This window comes from Cyclopterus lumpus, chromosome 21 (genome assembly GCF_009769545.1).
Source record: "Cyclopterus lumpus isolate fCycLum1 chromosome 21, fCycLum1.pri, whole genome shotgun sequence".
Classification (NCBI taxonomy): domain Eukaryota; kingdom Metazoa; phylum Chordata; class Actinopteri; order Perciformes; family Cyclopteridae; genus Cyclopterus; species Cyclopterus lumpus.
This window is the reverse complement of record NC_046986.1, coordinates 9,019,874-9,039,224: the sequence shown is the minus strand read 5'-3', so window position 1 is coordinate 9,039,224 and position 19,351 is coordinate 9,019,874. Positions and strand designations below refer to the sequence as shown.

Below are 19,351 nucleotides of genomic sequence, written 5' to 3'. Positions count from 1 at the left end.
ATGTTGCACAGTGAAGCTCAAACATCCAAGAGAAGTGACGTTAAAGAAAAAACACACACATCGTTGAAGGCAGGTTTATTTCATTATCTTGATTCACAGGGAACACTTCCTGTAGGTCGAAGTGTGCCGTAAAGGACGCCCCCTTGCGGGCTGCAGCTGAACATACTGGTTGGAGTGCACTTGGAAGTGTGCTGTACCTCCATGCTGCCTCCCTCTCTGGTACTGCTAACCACAATGGCCAGGACCGTGTGAGGGAGCTGCCCCTGTCAGTGCAGTACAGACGCGCCTCAGCAGCAGCAGCAGCAGCGGCGGCGCACGAGCGCACGAGCGCCAGATCCACCGCGACACCGACACCGAGACGCCAGAGAGGACTGTGGCTCACGTCTGAGACACAACAAGGTCGGTACGTGCATTGATTGTCGCGATGCTGCGTTCGTTTCACCGGGTTCATCCGTGCCAAACGCCCGAGACACACGCCGAGGAATTACTGATGAAGTTCAATGCTGCCGTCGTGGAAAAAAATGGTTTCCTTCTCATCAGACACCTTTTAGTCTTTTTTTTTGTGCCCGTATTTACGTGGAGCTACCATCGTGGGCTGCATTTACCCTTTATTTAGACACTGCCTCAAACCAACGTAATGAAGCGCACTGAATGTGATATATTCTAATCTGCTGTGGTTACTGGTGTTCAGGATGTGCCTGCAACCAGATCTATTGTAACCGAAACTGCATCCGTGTAATCGAGAAGTAACATCCCATCCTTAGCTCTCTCTTTCAGACCCAGGAGCCTGTGCAATAAAGGGCGTATTAAGCTGCCGCTGCAGGGTGATGGTGTGTGTCGCCATCACCCTGCAGCTGCCCGGAGAGCCCACTGTGCACAGCTGGATGAGGTGTTACTATGACTGAAGCCGCCTCACGTGCCTCCTCTTGACACCGCCCCGGTGCTGTCTTTCCCAGTATCCCAGAAGTCATGATGCTGCAGTGAAACTGTTGCTGCCCCTGCAGCCATTTATTATTGATTAGTGATGATAGGTCCTGAGCAGAGAGGTGTAAGGGCACTTTGAGGCATGGGAACCCCTTGAAGAGATGACTCGTCCCCTGGAAGCCATTGTTGTCATGAATGATCAAAAGAAAGGGTTGTCAGCGAGGCTTTTGTCATTCCTCTCTTTTAAACCATGTTATTTTCTGGTGTAATGAGAAGTGGAGCTGCCTTAAGGCTACAAAGGTGTGTTAGGTTCAGTGTACTTCTGTACACTGCTCTTTTGTGTATTTCCAGGCACAAAAGCACTTTTCTTAAGGTGGGAATGAGTTATCTCGCTCACCAACTCGCTCCCTTCTCCTTCTACTGTACTTTTATTTAGTTCCACATGACTGGATCAGGGGGGACGAAGTTTGCATTCCTGAGCACTGTGTCAGGTCTTAACGGTCTCCTTTTACTGTTGTGTGAGTATGGGTGTGTGCGTGCGTGCGTGCGTGCGTGCGTGCGTGCGTGCGTGCGTGCGTGCGTGCGTGTGTGTGTGTGTGTGTGTGTGTGTGTGTGAACAGCAGGGTGGGAGTGGCAGAAACTCACAGGTTTGCTCTCTTCACATATCTGACGAATACCTTTGTGCCGAGAATCAAATGTCATACAGCAAACAATGGAAGGAAAATACTAATGAAATAAGTTCCTAATAATGACATCATATGTCCCGGTTGTCCGGCCCACAACATTAGTCCATGGGACTTTCATGTCGCCGCATCTTTGGCTCCATTTGTGTGATTTTAGTCCGTTAACAGCGATGTTACGACGTGTTAATCAGCAGCTGTTTCTCTGGGTTTATCCAAAGTCCATGGAGGGATTGGAAATTGTTATCAACACAAATAACTCTGGCACACACTGTGTCCCCATTGTTTGATTTCAAAGAGGTCTTACCCAGCTTACTCCACTGTGTTACTCACGTGTGTGTGTGTTGTATTTGCCACTTTCAAAGAATACACCGCTGAAACAATTTGCCAAAATGTCAACATTTGTGTGACTATTTGTCTATTTGTGATAGAAAAATTAGTATTGTTGGTTGGACAAAACAAGCGATTTGAAGATGTCACTTTGTGCTGTCACTATAAACGATATTGCACGGTTATCAGTTAGTAACAATGAATGAATGATAAAGGAAATAAACTAACACAGCAGACTGCCAGCTGCTGCATCTGGAGATCATGGCATAATGCCACCAGTGCAGGGTGCACATGAAGGAAGGAAGGCACGAGGGCTAATGGGTGTGAAGGAGGGCACAGATGCCATGGTAACCAGGCCTCAGCATGTGGTCTAGATGAGGCTGATCTATGACATTTAGGGTGCCAGCACTGCATCGGGTATTTGATGCCATCTCAAATTCCTCACCGCTCTTTTTTTTGCCAGTTTTGGAAGCCAAAGTCCGAGAGACCAAGGACATGAAACAACAATTTTAATTCATTTGTTTGTGTTATTATTAATCGATGAGTTGGGCACAAAAAAAACCTAATCCATCACATGTTATGAGGTCCAGGATACCACATGTGTCTGTAGCTCTGAGCCGCTGTAGTTACAGTAGCCCCCCACTGTGCAACAGCCTCCACCCACTAAACAAACACATTAATGAGTGTTAGTTTTACATTAGTGTCACTTTCTGCCCTTGTGAGTCTCTTCTCGGTGCAGCCAACCAGAACGGTCTGCAGCGAAGCAAGTACCTCTCAATAGAGGGTCCGTTAACCACTCAGAGTCCCTCACAGAGGGCTACGACATTTTTGGATGGACTGACTCAGAACAAGCGCGAAGCTGCTTGCCTCTGATGCACCTTGTTATGCTTTATTCATAGTCATCCGTTGGTTTGTAACCGATAGTTGTTCTTACCCCGTGGCTGCGATTTTCCACATGGCCTGGTTCACTATGCCTCTCCAGTCTCGTCTCGTGGATGAGTGGCTTCTCAGAGCTGGCCCACATACCACTGCCACGTGCTCAGAGGTCCGCACTCAGGGGGTTAACAGCTTTTATTCAAATCATTGCCTTATTCATTTAACCATATGGGCGCTGGCTGCGATGAGAAGCCATTGTCTGCTCTTTGTGCCCTCTCACTGTGCCACCCCCCGCACGCCCCACCCCACCCTCACTCTCTCATAGACGCATAATACAAATTTACTCCCCGCAGGAGTGATTGATTATTGCTCCTAGATGGGGCCTCCTGCCTCCGGTGTTGCCAAGGCAACAGTGGACGCTCCAGATGTGGGTTACAGATGAAAAATACGACTTTCCTCTGTCAAAACTCTGGTTTGTATTTAAAAATGTATGCTGCAACATCAGCTTTGATGTTGTGAGTGGTATGTTCAAGTGCAATATTTATTGAAGTCCTGCATATAGACACAGCTCTGCCTTATTCATCATAGGCTCTCCTGCGTCCGTGTCAGTGTAAACTCATGCTCTGTTTTTTATCACCAGACCATCATTTGCTAATTCTAGCTTTTATCTATCCAACGTGATCCAGACAGTGGTAATGTTATTACATAATATATGCATTGTGTGTCCTTAATGGAAAGTAAGTAGTTCCTTGAAAGAGAGAAAAACGTTCAACCCCATATGTATCATCTTAATGGTAATCAGCCACATTGCAGCTTCATTTTTTTTAACCATCATTTTATTTTCAGAGCATGGATTTGCATACTAATATGCTGAATGGGCTGCTTTTACTCTTTATATTCACTATTGGCTACAGAGACGACAAATAGCCTGTAAATGACCGGAGGGAGGGGGGGGTCCTGGTTCGTAAAATGAGACTGGGCTAAAGATGGTGATTGGAACATGGTTGTCAGGACAACAGCTGGGAGACAGACAGTAGATTGAGGCCTACATGAATGGTCATGCATGAAGCCTTGAGACATCCTCATGCATCACACAGCAGGCATGCAGACCCAGGAGTCTCATCCCCATGATGACTGAAACAGGAATTACAGAATGGAGAGTTAGTTCACACATACTGAGAATGTATTACTTGGAAAAAGGACAACATTTTGTGTACGCTTTCAACAGGGCCACAGCTACAGAATTAAAGAGGGTTATATCTGTTTTTTTAATTCAGTTATTTCATGGTGGATTTTGTTTTATTTCACTTCTACAGTATGCTATGATTTCATACATTGAATGACTATCAGTACAAGCCTGTGCGGCCTGGCTAATATATCTAATGCATTATTGGTTGAACAGTGCACGTTTTGATGTAAGCCCCTTACCCTCCATCTCTCCATCTTGCAGGTCAATGTGGCTACTAAAGCAGCTATCTGGGGTATCTGTGGATTCCTGAGGCCCGTCTCTATAGCAACCCATTCCTCCTCCTGAGTACCGCTGCCAACTTACCCGCCCTGCCACACGACAATTACTCCTCATCCCCCTGGCCAATTGCCGGCTTTGAACTGCGCTGGAATGGACACTGAGTCGACCCACTCGGGCTACTCCTATCACTCCAGCCGCTCGGGGAGATCAAACCGACATGGGTATGTCTCCTGTCCGCCATCCTTCTTCTCCTCTGTGCATCCGTCTATTTCTTCCTTCCATTACATTACATTACATTACATGTCATTTAGCTGACGCTTTTATCCAAAGCGACTTACAATAAGTGCATTAAACCGTGAGTCCAAACTCAGAACAACAAGAATCAAGCAAGTACAATTTCTTCAATAACGTTAAACTACAGAATACTATCCGTAAGTGCCATTTAAGTGCTACTAAAGTGCTAAACAACAAAGTGCTATCAGTAAGGGACATTTAAGTGCTGCTAGAGTGCTACTACGGCTCTACCTTACCTATTCAAGGTATAGTCGAAAAATATGTGTTTTTAGTTTGCGACGGAAGATGTAGAGACTTTCTGCTGTCCTGATGTCAATGGGGAGCTCGTTCCACCAATGAGGAGCCAGCACAGCAAACAGTCGTGACTTTGTTGAGTGTTTAGCTCGAAGTGAAGGAGCTACAAGCCGATTGGCAGAAGCCGAGCGAAGCGAACGAGCTGGGGTGTACGGTCTGACCATGTCCTGGATGTAGACCGGACCCGATCTGTTCGCAGCACGGTACGCAAGTACCAATGTTACCAATGTTTCCTTCCTGGAGTACATGGAGTTCTGCGAGATCACTCGCTGCATCTCTCGCAGCAGCTTTTGCTATTGCGTTTCGTGTGATGACTTCAGTGCACGTTGAGTGTGTTGTGATTTGTCTTCAGTTCGGTTGTGTTGGTTGGAGACAAATGAATCAGACTCAGAGAGAGACAGAAAAGGTAGAAGCAAGAGATTGAGACAGACAGAGCTTGTGGATTAGGGTCGTCACAGCTGAGTGAATCTAACCTATTTCACTGATTTACAAATGAGAGAATCATTTGATTGCTGTTCTGTCCATTCCTCTGTGTTCATTTCTATCCCTTTCCACCAGCTTGTTGCACAATAGGACTGCAGCTAGTTATTTATTTCACTATTGAATAATCTGTTATTGTCCTTGTGTTGATTAATAATGTGGCCTGTTTGTGTCAGCTCTTGTTTACATATCAAGCAAACATTTGGTGGTTTGGCCTTTACATGTAATAGAATTTTCAGAATTTCTTTGTTATTGTTATTCATTATTATTAAGTTAACTGAATGTTGGGTTTGAGGACTGTTGGTCGGACGAAACAGGACATTTGAATACATCAGCTTGGGCTTATTCAGGGTCATTTAATTATTTTCCAACGCTATTTACAGACAAAATTACAAATCAAGAAATGTATCTCCAGATGAATCAATAATAAGTATAAGATCACATGATAATGTGTTTTAATGATCTTAACTTCCTGCGTCTATATTCCTCTTGTGTTTGTTTGTTCGACTCCAGCGATCGAAGCCGTGAGCGGCACAAGGCCAGCAGCAGTAAAGACAGCGTTCGCTCTGAGAGGTCCGTCGTCATCAACCCCCCTGACACGCCCTCCCAGGACTCCCCCGTTCACAATGGAGAGCCGCTGCCAGGGGAACCCACACCGACAGCAGAACAGGAAGATGAGGCCCAGGTATTTGACATGGAAGTGTGCATGGGACTGATCACGCGTCAAAGATGGGCTGTTTTGTAGAGAAGTCATTTATTCCTTCAAATCGTAAGGCCCAGTAATCCATCTACAGTATGAACTCGACCCCGTGACCTTATAAACTCGTCCTCAGAGCAGCTGGCTGCCCAATGCCAAAGCGCCTGACACATAATAACAATGGTGACAAGGGATCAGATAGGTCAGAGGATTAGCATCCATCTTGTAGGCCCGGATGGATTTATACGGACAACGCTATTACAGTGTGTGTGTGTGTGTGTGTGTGTGTGTGTGTGTGTGTGATAATGGGTATAACTGTAATGCCTGATCGCTTTGAAAGCAAAGAAAATTGATAGCAGTCATTCCATAAAGCTGATTTTGCTAAGCTCTGCAAGCAAAATAGGATTTTAAGTAAACACAGGGAAGCGAAATGCTGTGATAATGCAGCTCAAAGACAGAATACATATGTAGCTAAGTCGATGCCGCAGAGATTACAGATGCATTCAAATGGTGACCTGTATTTAACGTAGTTATTATTTTTAGTTAGTTAAAAAGATCATGTTACAACTTCTGTCTGCTAAAGCCAGCAGTTAGCTTAGCTTAGCTCAAAGACTGGAACCAGGGAGAAACAGCTAGCCTGGCTCTGTCCAAAAGGAAAAAAAATCCAAAATACCAGCATCTACAAAATTCCACTAATCATTTCTTGTTAATCTGCACAAAAACTAAGTTGTAGTTTTTCAGGGGGTTATCTGCCAGACTATTTATTTTGCCAAGAGCAGGACTTCCTGGAGTCACTGCTGTCACTGTTCGATTACCTGGCATAACCCCCAATAAAACTGAAACTTGTTGTTACATTTTGATTATTTTTGTGTATTAAACAAACAGGATATAACATATTGAGCTTTAGAGGTGCTTGTTAGAGGTGTTTTTCTATTGCTTAGTGCACAGCCAGGCTGTTTCCAGTTTGTATGGGAAGCTAACTGCCTCCTAGCTCCAGCTCCATATTTAGCGGATCTCTTCTAGCAAGAAAAAGTATTTCCCCAAATGTCAGACTATTCCTTTAAATGCAGATGCGCTGCAATGACTTTTTTTTTTTTTTAATGGAGTGAGAAGCAACAAAACAACTAAATGAAGGGGAAAAGAGTTATTGCTCTTTAGAAATAACTCTGCCTTGGGCTACCTTCACAGGCTGTCTGACCTACTTGACATCTATAGTAATAAGGGCCCATGTTGTTATTGTGTATGTGCTGTTGGTTTGTGTGTAAGAGCAAAAAATGAGAGTGTGTGTGTGTGTGTGTGTGTGTGTGTGTGTGTAGAGACGCTGAGGTCTGAAGCTGCCTGCAAATGATGTACTATAGAGCATAGAGTATTATTGAATGTGATTATGATATATGGACATGACTTTCTGACCATTTTGGAGAGGTCTGACCTATTTTGCTGCCTCTGCTCTGCGATCCCTTCCGGCTGTGCAGCCACATTCCACGATGTCATGTGATTGTCAGCTTGGAGTTCACGTCCATTGTTCGCAGTGTAAGGTAACCTGCCATTGTTCTGCATTCGCCCTTCAGACAAATATGTCCAAATGGCACAGCGGCAGCAGCATCATTACCAAAGTCCACCCCAGCCAGTGGTTTTTGTTGGGGCAGCTCTGTTCGATGGCAGAGGTACTGTAACACTAACGGGCTCCAGTGCAGAGAGACATTCTCACAGACTGAGATTAGCTTTAGCATCCAGCCAAACGCCACTTTGGGGTAAGCTGATATGAATAATCCTCCATGTTTACACGGATGCCTATGACATAAGGATACGGTCTTGGACCACAGCTTGTGTGTGTGTGTGTGTGTGTGTGTGTGTGTGAGAGTCATAGAGAGAGCACCAGGGCTGTCACTGAGACTGTCTGATGCTGCTTTGTGAGACGTTGTTATTTCGTGCCAGAAGGCAGTGAATTCAAGACACAAGGTTAGCTTTAGGAATACCAACGCGTATGGGGAGGAGCACATTTGTTTTCGCGTTTCACACTTTGCTTCTTTGCCCTTTTATAAATGAATAGTTGTGCGCACACAACCCCCCCACCCCACCCCCCATACTACTACTACGCTAGCAGCTTTTTATTTAATAGAAAAATAAGCACCCTAATTAAAAGAATGGAGTAAATTGTAGGAAACCTGGCAGACATTTTAATCTAATACCAATCGTTTGGTAAAACACACCAATGTGTAAATGTCATTTTAACCTCCACCATTGGGGCTTAGCTGTTGTGTTTGGTAGCTGGCAGACTGTTTGGTGTGTGTTTTTGTGTGAGTCTGTGTGAACGGTGTTAATCAGTATGTTGTTGTGTTGTTGTGCTTTGGAACGGTGGAGCAGGCCTAACCATAATCCATATTCACCCTCTGCCAGATGAAAAGACTGCCAAGCAAGCAGCAGTCATGCTTCCCCCTCCCTCTTCTGTAACCCTTCTCTGTTTCATTCTCTCTCAGTTACTCTTTCTCCTCGCTTTACTGTATGTAGAGATCCGGCCTGATTAGTGTCGTGTTAATCTTTGGGATTAATCCACTGAGACTTAATGGCTGGTTTTAATGGTGTATTAGCTTGGTAAGTGATACACTGTTTCTCTCACAGAGGAGACATGAGTATGAAAGCTTGTCCGCGTATAAACCATCTGTGCCTATTTACCTGACACAGATTTCCAATGACTTTTCACAGCAAACATATAGTACCGCTGTGTCACCAATACCACTGACAATTACTCGGTTAACAGACATTCATTTTATTATTTACACCTGTGCTTTTCCTACTGTGACCTGTCAACATGACTTCTTTAAAAAAAGAAATATTGCACATAGTTAAATCTAAGGCACCAGGTGTCAATTTTGTTCATTTTTGAAAACATACAGGAAAATAAAATGTCTTCCTCCTCTTTCAGCCAGTAAAACAACTAAACTGTTCCTCAGAGCTGACATCTGGTGATGAGTGACACAAATATTCTGGTTTCTCTGCTGACTCTTAGCTGTTCGTGAGCTCTATAATCACCCCCACTGTGTTGTACAGCCAGACTCAAGATGTTGTCACTTATATGCATATTGTTCTGCTTATGTTGTCAAACAACAGAACAAATATCCAGTTCTGATATGATATTGGGTCAGTAATATTACAAACAATAATTCCAGCTCCAAGGGAAAAGCAAAATTGCTATTTTATGATTGCAAAAATCCAACTTATCCACATTATTATATGCAGTAGGAGTTTTCGGGCTTCGATTCTAAAGGACGTTTATTGGGTGAGATAAACAAAAGCATTTTGTAGACTAAAATGGACCAGAACGAATAACTGAGCAAACTTTATCTGTTGATGAATATGAAATGCTGTCAAAAGCAGCTCCAAAACAGATGTATAAGTGGACCTGAAGTGGAGATTGTTTAGTAGACTGTTGTTTCCACGGTTTAGAATGAACTGTCAAGCCTAATAGGAGGTTGTTTTTGAATTCCCACTTGTTCCCTTGGAGCCTGTTAAAGAGAGAGGGGAAGAGGAGAGATGTGAGAGGACTAGAAATGAGATTGGATACTAAATGGAGTTGACGTTGCACTTACATATCTGACTTCTGGCCTCACACATTAGTCTGGAAGGCAGATACCCAGAATGAAATCCTGCTTCTGGATCCTCCCCCACCTCCTTTCTTACTTCGATTCCACACCTTAAACTACTGCCACCCTCCCTCTCTCCCTTTCCCTCCCTCTCCTCTTCTCATGCTCATTCATCTTCTGGCTCCTGTCGGCATCCCCTCCTCCAGCATGGCGGAGTTAATTAGCTGTGAACAGCAATGGAGGACAGAATTCATATTTATGCACCATGTTCATTCTGCCTTTTCCTGATTGGAAATATGCAAACGCCACGTCAATTTCATATTTCACATTCCACAAACGGCAGCAGGTTCACTTCATCTGCAAACGTTATATTAACTTCTTAATAGGCATAATTTACAGTGGAATGCACACTCTAGACCGGTGAGATTGAACCTGACCGTCTTCTGTCGGCGTTACCTACAGCTTGTCTGCTTTCCCAGTAGCTGGATCGGGCCCATGTGACTCTAGTTTTGGGCTTTACAGACTGTTTGATGTGCTTATGTGTGTGTGTGTGTGTGAAGCCATCAAGGCTTATCTGTTCAGTCTTTTTTTTTTTTCCAGCCCTCATTCTTGTCTCTGCAGCTGTGGTTCCTGTGATTGGTTGTAGCTAGAGAGGTATACAATGCGGTGACACTCTGGGGAACAATGAATTGCTAATTACTTGAATTAATGACAGGCACACCAAAAAAAAAGAAATACCTCACCAGTTGTGTCATTAATTTATACTCCCCGTTGCTCTTTCTTGGAAATATTTATGCTAAAAATGACCCTGCTGGCGAAAAGAAAAATAATTGACTCTAATTTGCAGTGATGTGTGTGTGTGTGTGTGTGTGTGTGTGTGTGTGTGTGTGTGTGTGTGTGTGTGTGTGTGTGTGTGTGTGTGTGTGTGTGTGTGTGTGTGTGTGTGTGTGTGTGTGTGTGTGTGTGTGTGTGTGTGTGTGTGTGTGTGTGTGTGTGAGTGTGTGTGTGTGTGTGAGTGTGTGTGTGTGTGTGTGTGTGTGTGTGTGTGTGTGTGTGTGTGTGTGTGTGTGTGTGTGTGTGTGTGTGTGTGTGTGTGTGTGTGTGTGTGTGTGTGTGTGTGTGTGTGTGTGTGTGTGTGTGTGTGTGTGTGTGTGTGTGTGTGTGTGTGTGTGTGTGTGTGTGTGTGTGTGTGTGTGTGTGTGTGTGTGTGTGTGTGTGTGTGTGTGTGTGTGTGTGCGCGCGCGCATATGTTGCCATCTTTGTGCCAACGTGAACGTTGCAGCGCTCCCCAACCTGCCAGTCTGCATTGCTTCAATGGGACTTCAAAAGCCTGTCATCATGAGGCAAAACTCCCAAGAAAATGAAACACAACTCTAAATAGCTTGAAGGATGTGCTGTGTGAACAGTGCATAGAATCCATGATCGCTAGTGCAAAGACGGTAGTAAAATACCCATAATGGAGGCATTGTTGCATGTCAGATGCAGGTTTATATTTACCACTTTATTTGCCAGTTTCTCACTCTGCTTTATCTATTTTGTCAGCCATTTAAAAAGGACAAAGGCACCTCTAGGGGTTTCAATGAATGCACATCGTTTTGCTTGTTGTTGCCCATCCTATATGATAACTGATATTTTCTTCCCTACCCCAATTCCCAAAGGTGAACAGATTTTGTTGTTGTTTGCACTCACAACACATTGACATTTAAAGCTGCACCGGCCATTATTTCTATCCACTACTTCCAAATCAAATAACTACAGTTAATGTGTTGCTCATACAGAGAATCATCACTGAAAAATGTGCCCCTTCAAGTAAATGTTGCACAGTGCTGGATGTATAAAAAGGAAACTAATTTGTTTGCTTAATAAGGCGAGATAATATGCCACAGGGCCATAAACCTCCGTTAATGCAGCTTTAAAGATACGTTTTTTTGTGTAATTTGGGTGAATCAACCCTTAAAGTGCCAACATAGACAATCCAATCTTTCTAAATTATTATTCTATCTTTATTTAAAAGGGACCATGTACAGTTAAAACATAAATGTCACCATTTGATGCACTGTACCAGATTGTAGCTACAGCTAATTAGCATCTGTAGTCCCTTGACAGACCATAACAAACATAAAACAATAGCAAACAGTACAGGATAAGACACAATACAACAGTATATGTGGTAAGAAGAACACACAATACACACAATGCAAAGCTACTTGTGTGTGTGTATATATATATATATATATATATATACAACCATGGCTTTTAACATACCCTTTGTTGCCTTTCTTTCTTTCCTCCCTCAGGATGATAACTGGGGGGAAACCACTACCGCAGTGACGGGCACCTCAGAGCTAAGTATTTCCCAGGAGGAAGTGGTTGGACTTGGGAAGGGAATGCATGATCGGACCCAAGACTTGCGACGTTATCTTCCCCTGGCTGTGGGCTTGTGTGTCGGGCTGGTGGTGCTGGCCACTCCCCTGGCCTTCCTGCTTCTTCCGGCTGTGATGTGGCCAGACAGGCTGCAGGCTTGTGGCGCAGCCTGCGAGGGCCTCTTCCTCTCCATCGCCTTCAAGCTCCTCATCCTCCTCATGGCCATGTGGGCCTTGTTTCTCAAGCCGGGCCGTGCGAGCCTACCCAGAGTGTGTGTGTACCGCGCCTTCCTCACCACACTCATCCTCCTGCTCACCATGTCTTATTGGCTCTTCTATGGGGTCCGGATCCTTGACGCACAGGTGGGTTAGAGATTTGTCTGTAACTTGTTGTTGCTGCCTATCTTGCTCTTGAGAACAAGATTATTAATCTCAATAACACTGTTCCGGTTATATACAATGGTGGAATACAATAAAAGAATTGTTTTTCATCCTGCAGTAAATGTTTTCAGTAAACCGGTCATGTGTCTGAGCAGGATGAGGACTACCACGGCATTGTCCAGTTTGCTGTGTCCCTCGTGGACTCCCAGCTGTTTGTCCACTACCTGGCCGTGGTGCTGCTGGAGCTCCGCCACCTCCAGCCCTGCTACAGCGTGTGTGTCATTCGCTCCACAGACGGAGAGACACGTCACTACAACATAGGGCAGCTTAGGTATGTGTGTAGTTCCTCGTGAAGTAGGGGGATTAAAGAAGAAACTATAAATACATGCAAATATCACCCATCTGTACAGTGCACATGTACACACACACACACAGGGACTTGGTCACAGTCATACACTGATGAAGTATGTGTATAACATCCCGTCATCCACAGAGAAGACGGGCACAGGCAGTAATTGAGTTACTCATCAGCCTCCTCGTCTCGTTGGCTCAAGGCGAGCTGTTCTAGAAATGGAGGGGAGGGACGACACAGCGCACACGGGCGCTCGTCCTATGGCCGTCTTACTTTACTGTACTTTACCTGTATGACTTCGATCATTAGATTTTTGTGTGAAAAATGTAATGGGTCTTTTATTTGCATGAAAATTGAAACCTTGAGGGGCAGAAACAGACGAAGGATACATGTTGTATTAACAGCTTCCAAACAAATGTCACACATCGACAAGTCATCAACACATCCGACAATGTTATAGAAGTGCAATGCTGAATTTGTGAGGAACATTTTCAAATGAAGCAACAATATGATGAAGCAGAGACCCTTTTTAGGCTTCATCGGACAACAATTTAATTTAAGGGCATTATTCAGTCAGCCGTGATGTAAATTGTATTTCTTCTGTATTCGAGTTCACTCTCTTTCCTCTCATGCAGCATTCAGAAGGCCGCTCTGTCCATTTTGGAGTATTACTACAGAGACTTCCCACTCCATAACCCAGCCCTTCTCTCTGCCTCCAAACACCGCGCTGCCAAACACCTGGCCGGGTTGAAGGTCTACAACGTGGATGGTCAGTCGCCTCCTCTTTTCAAATAAGTATACCTTCTAGATTTTAGAGGATTTCTGTTGATGTTCCATTGGTTCCCAGGGGACAGTTTCAATTAGCCCAATTTAAACGGTTTCATATGCAAAGAGCAACTTATTTTAAGCCTAAAGAGTTCGCCACCCGCAGACTAAGTCTGAACTGAGAGCCCTGTTTCCATGGTAACAGTCAGCGACACCTGCTGACCAGTGGCACCAAATGACAAAATAGCGGGGAAAACTTCAATCACAATTTGTAGTTTTCTAACAATATTGAATATTGTGTAAGGCGAAGGTGGACAGTTTGGAATATGCAGCCGTGCGGACTGTCGCCAGTCGTCCGGGCGACAGTCCTTGAAACTGTTCAAATGTTTTCTGCTGAAGTGTAGGGAACGGAGCGGTTTGATATCGCTGCTCTGCCCCAGCGAATAAGTCTTGCTTAGATAGTCAAGAACTAGACAGTTATGTGGAACAGAGTCATAGAATTGACATCTATCGTACGTCTGCCTATTCGTTGGCTCTAAGCCAGAGTCGAAGTCTTGTCTTTGTATGTCAGGACCCTGGTTTACCACCACCTCCGCTTCCTTCTTGTGATGTTTTCCATCTCCATCTCTCCCATGAGCAGCTTTTAAAAACAAACTGAGAAAGTACCTTTTGGACAGTAAGTACAGATAAAAGTCCTCCACATCACTCCACCCAGCACTTTATCACAGGAAGCCCCTAATTTCACGGTTTGGTTCCCTCCATCTTTACTGCACTCTGAAGCCTCCGTATGTATTGCATTCGTGGCAAGCACTCCTACTACACACACACACACGCACACACACACACACACGCCAACTGTGGCGCTACAGTACTCTAGATATATATATTGCCTCCCTGCACCCACATGCACACGCCTTGTAATGTCACATATTGCACTCTTTCCTGCTGTTAAAATGCTCCCCTATTCACAACCCATAAATCCCCACCCACTACGCAGCAGGATTTGATGATCTATGGCGGGGATGCAGTGTGGGATATGTTGTCCTCATAGTCCCTTCGATCCACCCCGCCCCCCCCTCCCTATCAAAGTGCAGCGCAGAGGCCTCTAGGGGGCCGTGGAATTTCAGGCCCTAAATAATTCATCAAAGTAACACTCATTCCTCACATACTTTCACATCTCTCCTTCCTCCTGCTCAGCCCGTCTCCAGCTCGCCTCGTGCCACCCCCCCCCCCTCCCTCCCTCCCACGCCCCCTCTCTTTCTTATTCACAATCACTCAAAATTGCTCCTCTCATAGCATTAATATGTAGGCCAGAAATGTAAAGACGCTTGTGTTTACCCAAATATTTACAATCATTCTTGTTCAAAATTTCTGATGGCACTCTATCTACAGTATACACTAGACTAGTTTTTCATCCATATTTTATATCTCTTTCTCACCTGCACACACACACACATATGCAGATCCGATTATTAATGTTTTATATCCTTACCTGACCTGCAGCGTTTACTCTCGATAACCTCCCCCAAACTGTTCTGATCTTCATTAATATGTACCAGACATTACTCCCCCACAATAAAACCCCATGAACTAATACACTGCTGTACAAGCTCCATTAGCTGTATGAGTTTGTCACACTAACCAGTGAATTCACAGATCAGACGAGAACTATGGCCTTTGAAGTGTAAAATAATGAATATTTAATCTCCACTGTAATAGAAAGGTTTCTGAGAAACTTAGATGGTTCCAGTGGAATTTTCCTCTTTTCTCCATTCTATAATTAACATTCTCTGTGACCGAGACACATGAATTGGCAGGATGCCCCAGATAAGAAACAGAGATCAACATGCACTCTTCTCTTTCTCCAAACTACACAATGGTCGTCACACTGAAGAGGCTGATTCATAGTTGAGCCGTCCTCCCATCTGACCTTTTCTGTCCACGATTCAGATTGCGATACAGCCCATTAATCAGAGAAACCGGTGGGGGTTCAGGTGCTATTTTCTCCTGCTCAAACTAATACATCCAATTTGCCTCCGTCCTCCCCCTTTCGGTGCAGCCCCGGGGAACACTGCAGGAGCGCAGCCTGGTAATGGGAATCAGTCACGAGCCATGGTCACAGCTGCCGCCAAGCGCAAAGACAGCGCCCACAATGAGCTGTACTACGAAGAGGCCGACTACGAGAGAAGAGTCCGTAAACGTAGAGCCAGGTGAGTCACGGGAACAACTGTCATCGTGTGGGAGGGCAGATTACTGGATCATGCAGCTCGGTATGTAAACGTGATCGGTCTGAATCCAGCGCCTCCTCTAAGCTTCACATTGTTCCATATCTATCTTCAAACAACAGTCAGGGAAAAACAGGACATATTGTGATCTGCCAATTTAAAGTCGATGTAGAGATTCTTCTACTGTCAGATTAGTCTTTAAAAATGTATTTTATTTTTTTTTAACCCTCTTGGCAGAAGAACAGTTAAGTTAAAACCTGCGTACAACATTTTAAATCAAACCTCCCTCATGTTTATTTCCTTTCATGCAGTTGGTCATATAAAAACAATATATAAATTAGATTCATATATAAATATCCAGTCCCAACGTAACTTTAATTTATACTCATGCACTGCTTGAGTATGAAATGTACACGTGAGAAGCGACTCACATTTGCTACAATAGCTGAAAATAGTTATATATATATATATATATATATATATATATATATATATATATATATATATATATATATATAGTAATAAAACTGCATGGAACATTTATGTAACAGACGCTTTTGTCTAATGACAAAAACACTGGATGAAGCCAGCTGTATTTATTATGTATTCCATGTCGGAAAAGGACTCAACAGTTGCACTAGCTGACAGCCAGCTAACTGCTGTGTGTTACCTCTTTGTCAGGCTGGTGGTGGCGGTGGAGGAGGCCTTCACACATGTCCGACGGATGAAGAAAGAGGATGAGCGCGCAACACCGTCCGACATCATGGATGTGCGTGAAGCCGCTCTGGCTATATTTCCCTCCATGGCCCGGGCCCTGCAGAAGTACCTCCGCACCACCAGGAGGCAGCACTGCCACAGCATGGAGAGCATCCAGAAGCACCTCGCTTTCTGCCTCGTCAATAACATGAGTCCTAAGGTGAGTTTGGCTTTGAACCTCTCTCCAGACAACGGAAATATTGCCAGAATATAAATGTGTTGTTAAATTATCAAGCCACAGAAGTCAGAAAACTGGGATAGTTCCACACCAAAAAAAGAGAAATGTCCATGTATTTCCAGATTAAAAAAATGTCATATGTCCTTTTAAAAAGTGATGTTTGTAGTGAACACGGAGTTTCATTGGCTGTGTCTGTGTGTCCAGGCCTTCCTTGAGGCCTACCTGGCCCCTAGTCCGACCCTGCAGTACGGCCCTGAGCGCTGGATGGCTGACCAGTGGACTTTGGTCAGCGAGGCTTCTGTCACCGGCAGCGTCAAGGAGGGGTCGGAGTTCCTACTGAAGTGTCTCGACTTTAGTTTAGCCGTGAACATCAAGGGCATCCCGTACATTCGACTGACCGAGGAGTTCATCGACCCCAAGTCCCACAAGTTTATACTGCTGCTCCAATCAGAAACCTCCGTTTAACACAGTGGACCGGTGCTGCTGATCTGGACTTACGGGACGGTTACGATTTTTCAACAAGACTTTTTCAAAAAAAATAACTTTTTGTACCGTTTTTTTTTTTTTACTTATGTGTATGTAATTTCCTCACATAGAGCATCTTTGTGTCCTCGTCTTTGTCACGGTCGACATGAAAGCAGTAAAAGACAGAAAATTGGGGAGAATATCCAGTTCAGGTGTTCCTCCGTGCACGACAGATGACCTTCACAAATGTTCTTCCTTTTTATTTGCATGTGCCAGTGTGAGCCTTCATGGCGGAGTTCATGATTTAGGAGGAGTGTGTTTGATTTAGGAAGAAAACCAAGTTGATGTGTTTTGAGTGTAGTGTACACTTGACCCGTCTCTTCTTTCTCCTTAGCGTTACTATAGTGACCAGGATATTTAATATAACCCGCAACCAATTTTCACCAAAAGATTGTCTCTTTCAGTCTCAGCAACGATTATTTAAATGTCCCATATTACAGATGTATGTACAGTATTTATAAGTGAATATACTTTATCTCTCCAGACTTTTTATATCAACATTTTGCATTGCTTGAATGTTTTTTTGTTGTTTTTTTTACCTTGTTAAAGTCCTTTTACCTTGTCTGTATTTGTGGAGATAAATAGACTGTAAATACATGAAGACATGTTTGTAAATGTCAAAATCACTGGAATTTATTGGACTGAATGCCAACCACAGTACAGCTGAACATGGATGGTCTCGGGAATAGATTGTGAACAAACTGTATGTACAGTTAAGTGTGTGCAGTATGCACTGAACCACGTGTAGGCTTGTAGAGAGACTTCCTGTTCGAATATTCCTGTGGATGACCTTTATATATATCTTGTGTTAAAACCGGCACCTTTGTGCTGTTTAATTCCAAAACATATTCCCCTTTTCTCATCTTAATTCATAATGAGCTGTATTATTACAGCACCGTCCACATAATATACATCCTGCAGCATAATGCATAACCTAAAGGAATAATACAATGTTACAATATTTAAGACATTGAGAGATTTAAGTCCACTATTGTGTCTCAGTGGCACACTGCTGCCACCTTTCTACAGCTACTGGAACAGTAACACTGAGTGAGTATTTGATCTGTATTTTTTAAACCCTTTGTATTTATGAGGCCTGGTACGTTGTTAAATTTATATCCACACAAGTGTTACCGTGGTCACTGATGGTGTCGTTTTGTTTAGGCTTTTAGGGTGTCGGTGGTTGCAAATAGTTCTTGACTACACGTGCCTCAGTTATAGTGTGTGTGTGTGTGTGTGTGTGTGTGTGTGTGTGTGTGTGTGTGTGTGTGTGTGTGTGTGTGTGTGTGTGTGTGTGTGTGTGTGTGTGTGTGTGTGTGTGTGTGTGTGTGTGTGTGTGTGTGTGTGTGTGTGTGTGTGTGTGTGTGTGTGTGTGTGTGTGTGTGTGTGTGTGTGTGTGTGTGTGTGTGTGTGTGTGTGTGTGTGTGTGTGTGTGTGTGTGCGAGAGAGAGAGAGAAAGGGAGAGAATGAGTGAAATGGGAAAGAAAGGGAACATAAGGAAGAAAAGAGGTTGCTTTTCCAAATGCTTTGTCCTCGTCTTCTTTTATACAACAGAACATGTAAAATCACAGGAGCTGTGTCAAAGTCACATTTGTAAAAAGAATAAATATTTGTATCAACCTTTTCAAGGCATTTGAGTGCTGTATTTTCATGTAATAATGATTGGAGTGTGCCACTTGGTATATTACTGTAAGAAACGTCAGCCTTTTTGCAGCCTTTTTAGTTGTATTTGTGATTATTTGTTTTGTTTTGTGTCTGCTGTTGAGGACAAATGCAAACGTGAATGAAAAACATATTTACCACTTAATGTGGTTCATTGACACTAAGGTAAAAGCTACAAGAATGTAATTGAACAGATTTTAAGTAAAAGGTTTGAATACTATACTATGAGGTTTTTAAGTGCTGCTCTGTGGTGGAAGAAGTACAAGAAATCCTTTACTTAACTGAATTTGCCAATACAATAATGTACAAATGTAAAGAAAAGAAAAAGCTTTTTTGTAGGGTCACAAACCAAAAAGGTTTGGATCCACTAATACCACGTATACCACCTTACTAGTAAATACATTGGAATACAATGTATATATACGTATATATATATATGTACATATACTTAGTTACTTTCCGTCATTGGTGCTGCTTTTGATACTCTTGCCGTTACACAGCTGGAGTAAGTCAGTAATGT

General features: G+C 43.6%; 1 protein-coding gene across 1 annotated transcript; it reads left to right on the top strand.

Annotated features, from left to right (window-relative positions):
* Positions 1-290: 290 nt before the first annotated feature.
* On the top strand, positions 291-17,702 carry LOC117750548 (vang-like protein 1). Its single transcript, XM_034561811.1, has 9 exons — positions 291-399; positions 4,261-4,499; positions 5,860-6,031; positions 11,922-12,350; positions 12,524-12,699; positions 13,356-13,489; positions 15,545-15,695; positions 16,392-16,626; positions 16,849-17,702. Exons 2-9 carry the CDS (start codon positions 4,429-4,431, stop codon positions 17,107-17,109), a joined length of 1,629 nt encoding a protein of 542 aa, XP_034417702.1. The 5' UTR covers positions 291-399; positions 4,261-4,428; the 3' UTR covers positions 17,110-17,702.
* Positions 17,703-19,351: the final 1,649 nt, after the last annotated feature.

Excerpts from the sequence above, each read along its gene's own strand:
- LOC117750548 (XM_034561811.1), top strand. The coding sequence starts at position 4,429 with ATGGACACTGAGTCGACCCACTCGGGCTACTCCTATCACTCCAGCCGC. Across the intron at positions 4,500-5,859 it reads GGGAGATCAAACCGACATGG|CGATCGAAGCCGTGAGCGGC; the intron begins GTATGTCTCCTG and ends GTTCGACTCCAG. Across the intron at positions 12,700-13,355 it reads TACAACATAGGGCAGCTTAG|CATTCAGAAGGCCGCTCTGT; the intron begins GTATGTGTGTAG and ends CCTCTCATGCAG.